This window comes from Dipodomys ordii, unplaced genomic scaffold, assembly GCF_000151885.1.
Source record: "Dipodomys ordii isolate 6190 unplaced genomic scaffold, Dord_2.0 Scaffold13, whole genome shotgun sequence".
In the NCBI taxonomy this organism is placed as follows: domain Eukaryota; kingdom Metazoa; phylum Chordata; class Mammalia; order Rodentia; family Heteromyidae; genus Dipodomys; species Dipodomys ordii.
In genome coordinates, this window is record NW_012267229.1 from 19,948,170 (window position 1) to 19,953,975 (window position 5,806).

The following is a 5,806-nucleotide window of genomic DNA, read 5'->3' on the forward strand; positions in this document are numbered from 1 at the left end:
TCTGCGCTATGGAGTTCCCGCAGATGCTCTCCTAACCCTGGCCCTGACCAGGGCCTCGTTAAACCTACAAGGGTGCACCTGTACACTGGGGGTGCGGTGTGAAGAATCATTTGGCCAGTGCTATTAGGAAACCACTCGCACCCCCTGTTCTAGGATCTGGGTACAACCGGGGCAAAGTTACCACCACGGGGGCTCCCCGTTGCTTTCTCTCCCCAGATGGCTCCAAAGTGCCTTCCCTACCAGACTTGGAGTTGTTGAAATGGACTGCGTTTGAGAATTCATTTCGAGCTGGGATCCTAAGCTTCTCTCCTACTAGACAACACCAAGGCTCCCATACGGGCACAATTGTTAACAGTGCTTGTAACTTTCACTTGTAATGTTCTAGACCCCAGCCACCAATGCCATCTGCCCCCAGATGTCCCCCAACACCATCTGCCCTCAGATGTCCCCTGTAATGTTGGGGGGGGGAGGGATTCAGGTCCAAATCTAATCATGGCTGTGAGCTTTAATGGCTCTTTCTTTCTCCTAGGCACCACTGGGCTTGGGTTCCTGTGTGAGATTTCAAGGCTTGGGCCTCCTATAGCTCTCCACCAAGGTCCAGCAATTCCATATGAAGATCTCTCAGCCAGAGAGCCTTGCTGCTTATGAAGATTTTTTTTTAACTAAACACAGACTCTTTGGAACTGAAAACTAACCAAAGGATAGGGATGTCTTCTGAAATTTGGAAATCCAGGTTCCACTTCCCAGAGGTGTCTGAGGTCAACCTTCAGTGACAGACTGAGATATTGAGGGGCATAGACGGAGTTTGGAGCCACCTAGGTGGAAACTGCTCATCTAAGAATCCAGAAAAGGAAAGGCTCTAGGGTCTTAACAAGATGGGAGAATCTTCAGCTTACCGTGGAAGCTGCTACCGCAGAAAGACCCCCAAACTCCCCAACCTCCAATTTGTAGAATCTCAGCAAGCCTGGTTCCATGGTGTAGCTGGGCTGAGTGTTCCCAGGTGAAACTCGTGCACACTCTGGGATATCTGAAAGATATCCTTATCTGGGATATCTGAAAGATATCCTTAAGAACAACTAAAAGGTTTGGTACTAGGTGTCACCTGCTTCTATCAGCTTGGGTGGGATGGAGGGGTGGGGGGAAACAGGCCTCCATTCTAGAGCAGGAATTCTAACCCTGGGAAGATCTAGTGCCCAGCAGAAGAAAGCCAAGAGACTCAAAAGAAACCCAGGCAGCAAAGCAGCAGGAGTGCTGGTCAGTGGGACCTGAGCACCAAAAAGACCTGGTTTATCCATCAGGGCAGCTACTACTGGCTTTCTGCTCTCTGCCAGTCACTACCTCACAGCAGGCTGGCTAACAAGCCAGTCCGGATCCTCAGCCTCAAATGCTGATAAAGTGGCATGCACTCTGTGCTCAGGGACACCAAGGCCTTTCTGATCTGCACTAGCTCAGTTCACAGAATCTTGCCCAGGGTTTGGACCCAGAGTAAGAAGCAGAGAACATGGTTGTGGCTCACATACATCCATGAGGTCACACACTCAGGGTGAGGTCTGCCCAGCCTTGCTTTGACAAAGAGGAATATGCCCCAAAGTTGGTACAAAGGAAGAAAAATCAAAGTCATGCAAACTCCGAGTCCTCTAAATAAACACCATTTCCATGGTTTTAATAAGCAAAATAGGAAACCATTTTTAATAACCAAAAACAGAAACCAGTCTGAATTAAAACTACAATAGACTAGGTTTTAATATTTTCATATCATAAGCAGGGTTTGAAATTGATCCCTTATTTTACACGAAATAAAAACAATTTCTGTTGCGGCAAGTTTGATTTCAACACAGTTGAATCTGTAAAAACCAAAGCTCGTTTCTGATGCAGGACAAATATCCACAATATTTAAAACTGCAAGCACCATGCGGTTCATACAATCTTGTTATTACTGTTAATTTATCAACTAATACAAACTCAAAAATAAAATGCATCCGGCCAGCAGCGCCAGCAATTTCAAATGGGAACTAAAAAATACACTTTTTTTTTCGTCAGTGCAACTTAAATCCTTTTACTGACCTGCAGGGGAAAAAATGTAATAAGAAAGAAAACACCCAGATTTTCCCTATAACTACTATATAGCTGAAGGGTTAGATGGTGAAGAGGGGGAGAAGGGGAGAATCTCACTAATTAACTCTTCCTGCTATCTGAAAAGCAGGAAAAGAAGCACATAATGCATTGGTCTACAGAATGCACTTGAAAGTTGCAGAATTGCGGCCAATGTTTGGCTTTCTGGTACATTCTGAGCGTGGCAGTTGAGGTGATATGAGCACTGATCATTGTTGACCAGTCCCAAGGAGAGTGGTGTCTCTCACAGGAAGATCGCTCAGCCTCTGAGATGAATGTGGTGCCTGGAGGGTTCCACAGGGATGGGGAGCCTGGGGACCGGGAATAATGCCGGCTACTACAACGTAAAGCAAAGATCTGCTTTCCTTCCCTCTACTTATTATAAGTGTCAATCTGACCATCAGACAAGGCGGATAGAGAAGACAAACTCTGGCCTCCGTGGTATGGAACTGTGCGCAGCTGCATTGCTCTTGAACTTGCTTTCCCTCAACACCCACAAAATCAAAAACAAAATAAAGCAGGAGGGGAAAAAAAGAGGACCGAACATGGACAACACGGAAGGGAAGAAAATACTCAGAAAACACCCCAAGACAAAGATGTTTCATGATGCTAAATGCCTAGAACGTTCCTTTCTTTGTTCTTTAAAAAAAACACTTACAAAAAATGCCATAATAATAAAACCCAAACAGACACTCAGCTTGCTGCCATGTTCTATGAGGTTTGGTGAGGCAGGCGGGTATGTACAAGCCGGGCCAGGATTGAAACCTGGCTGGCAGCCTCCCGAGTTTCAGAACTGCGATCCCTTCTCGCTCAAAGAAACAAGGGGGGGGGCGGGTTATGACATGATCAACAAACAACATGCTAAAGTTAAACAAGAAAAATGGTACAAAATAGAAATTATTACCATACATGTCCAGCATGCAGGATTAATATTTTAATGCAGATTTTCGTATTTGTTTTTCTATATAATCGAGCAGGCAATAAAATGGATGAGATTTTGCGCGCGAGCATCAAACGTCCTGAGACCCGCGTCTCCAGGGCTGAGAGTCAGTGTTCTTTCCAGACTCTTGGACAGACACTTCTGTCTGTTCTTCCTCCCTTCGCTCAGCCTTTGCTTTGTGCCTGCCGGGACTCCTGGGTCCCTCTCCTCTCCTCTGCTCTCTTCCTTGGGGGGCGACTGACGGCAGCCCTGGGGCACAAAGTTCAGAAAGCCAGGACTCTCTCCAGGCGGCCCTTGGCAAACTCCTTGGTACGGTGCCGCCCGCGCCGCCATCCAGTTTGGAGAAAAGTTGCTCGGGGGGTGGGGGTGGGGTGGAGGGGGAAAACCTCCCACCCCCTGGTCTAGCTCTGCCCGGAGTCTAGGAAGTGGCGCTGGCGTGCGCCCGACTCTTGCCTTAGCCAAGGTCCCCTGCCTGCCCCGCGCTCTTGTCGGTCGCCCGCGGCCCCGAGCGTCCGACCTCCCTCTCCCTTAAGTCAAACAGGTCAAAGTTGGAGCCATGGCAGGGACAAGGTCCAGGAGAGTCCGGGGCTGGGAACACCAAGAGGACAGGGAGTCCGGGACAGGGCAGGGCGGGGGGAGAGGTGGTGGTGGGGATGTTGGGAGTTGGGGTGGGGGAGAGAGGCCGGGACCCGCCACGACTCACAGAAAGAACTCGGGAGAGGAGGGGCTGTCGCTGGTGGAGCCCGCCTCTCGGAAGCCGGAGTTGGCGAGTTTCTCGCACTTGACCTTGTAGGCGTCTCTCTCTCGGGCCAGCCGGGACACCTCCTGCTTAAGCTGCTCCACCTGCTGAATGAGCTGCGTCTTCTCGTTCTCCAGGTGGTGTTTCTGCTGGACGCGTTTATACCTGCACGACTGGGCGTAGCCCCGGTTCTTCAGGGTCCGCCGCTTCTGCTTCAGGCGGATCACCTCGTCCTTGGTGAAGCCCCGCAGGTGGCGGTTCAGCTCACGCACCGACATGGACACGAGCTGGTCGTCGGAGAAGCGGTCCTCCACGCTACCGTTACCACCCGCGGCCGTGGCGGCGGCCGCTGCATGCGGCCCGGGCCCGGGGTGGCTGGTGGGCAGCTGTTGTGCGGGGCTGGCGGCGCTGGACGGCGGTGGAGACGCTTGGTGGTGGTGGTGATGGTGCGGGTGCGGCCCCAGCTCATCGTGGGCCACCCCGGCGGCCCCGGGGTACCCGTGGTGCGGGTGCGGGTGGTGGTGATGGTGGTGGTGGTGAGCGCCGCGGAAACCATCGAAGGTCTGCAGAGGCTGTGGCACCGGGTGCGAGCCGATGAGCGCCTCCACCGCGTCCTCGGGCGTCAGGTTGAGCGCTTCGGGGTTCATCTGCTGGTAGCTGCTCGCCATCCAGTACAGGTCCTCGAGATGGGTTTTCTGTTCTGTGGGGCTGAAGCTGGGCGACGAGGGCACCGAGCTACAGGGTGTGCTGAGCGGTGTGGATGACACGGAGCCAGCTGGTTGCAGGCGCGTGCAGGGCCGGCCCGGCCGCTCCGCGCGCCCCAGGGGCTCCTTCTTCACGTCGAACTTGAGCAGGTCGAAGTCATTCACGTACTCCATGGCCAGCGGGCTGGTGGGCAGCTCTGGCCCCATGCTCAGCTCCGCGGCCATCGCTAACGCGAGGCTCCGTCGCAGCTGCCGCAGGGGGTGGGGGGGTGGGGTGGGGGAGAAACTTTGCTCGGCCGGCCGGAGCGCACCCGAGCCAAGCCGAGCCAAGCACCACGCGGGGAGGGAGGGGGCGAAGAGCAGAGAGAGCCCCCGGGGAGGGCAAGGCGGAAGATCGGAGGGCGTAGCGGGCCCGGGGACGCTGGCCAAGCCTTTGTCTGGGGACAGCAGCGGCGGCGGCGCGCTGAAGAGAGTCCCGAGGCTGGCTGCGAGGTCCCCCCCACACCCAGAGCTCCGGGCTGTGGCCCCGGGCAGAGATCGAGTCAGGTCAAGCCAGGCAGGGCAGAGGAGAGAAGCAAGAGAGAGCGGTGGCGCACGGGGCCGGCCGGCGGAGAGGCGCAGGGGGGGCGAACGCCCGCTGTTGCTGCTGCTTGCTCGCTCGCTCGCTCGCTCTAGCTCTCTTAGCTCTAATGCCTTCTCGCTCTCAGCCGCGCGCACGCAGCCCAGCCGTGCAGCTGTGCTGGGTCGGCAGCCGCCTGCAGCCTTTTATCGCCTTCCTGATGTCACTGGGGCGCGGGGGGGCCCCAGGCAGCCCAGCGCACTGGCCAATAGCCTGGCGGCTCCGGCGGGCCCGGTGGCGCTGGGCGGGGCGTGTCTGACAGCTCCCCCGCCCCCTGCGTCAGCTGACGGGCGGCCGGAGCCAGCCCCGGAGCCAGCGAGGCCTGGCAGAGGGCTGGAGCCAGTGGGACGGCCAGTCCGGGCCCAACCCCCCACACCCTCCGAGCTCTGGCTCCCACAAGCTCGCCTTCCGCGCGCACCCCACCTCCGGGCCAAGTCCCCGTTTCTCCCCCCGCCTCCCCCCGGTACACCCACCCCTCTCAATACCCTGTGCGCTCCCATCCTCAGCCCCTGACATCCACCAGGAGGCTCCCCAGTGATCGCCCGGGCTGACGCCTCTCTCCTGGGCCCTTTGTTCCCATGCGGCCCCCGCCCAAGTGGGCGACTGTTCTCGCTCCCTCTCCCTCTGTCTCTCTCACCGAGTCCTCTCCAGACTGCGGGCTGTGGGACTGTGCGCGGTGCCAGCCTGTACCT

General features: G+C 56.0%; 1 protein-coding gene across 1 annotated transcript; it reads right to left on the bottom strand.

Moving 5' to 3' along the window:
- Positions 1-3,693: 3,693 nt before the first annotated feature.
- Mafb (v-maf avian musculoaponeurotic fibrosarcoma oncogene homolog B) lies at positions 3,694-5,225 on the bottom strand. Its single transcript, XM_013011076.1, has one exon. The coding sequence runs from the start codon at positions 4,718-4,720 to the stop codon at positions 3,752-3,754; it is 969 nt and encodes a 322-aa protein (XP_012866530.1). The 5' UTR covers positions 4,721-5,225; the 3' UTR covers positions 3,694-3,751.
- Positions 5,226-5,806: the final 581 nt, after the last annotated feature.

Coding starts and splice junctions, on each gene's coding strand:
- Mafb (XM_013011076.1), bottom strand. CDS start 4,720: ATGGCCGCGGAGCTGAGCATGGGGCCAGAGCTGCCCACCAGCCCGCTG.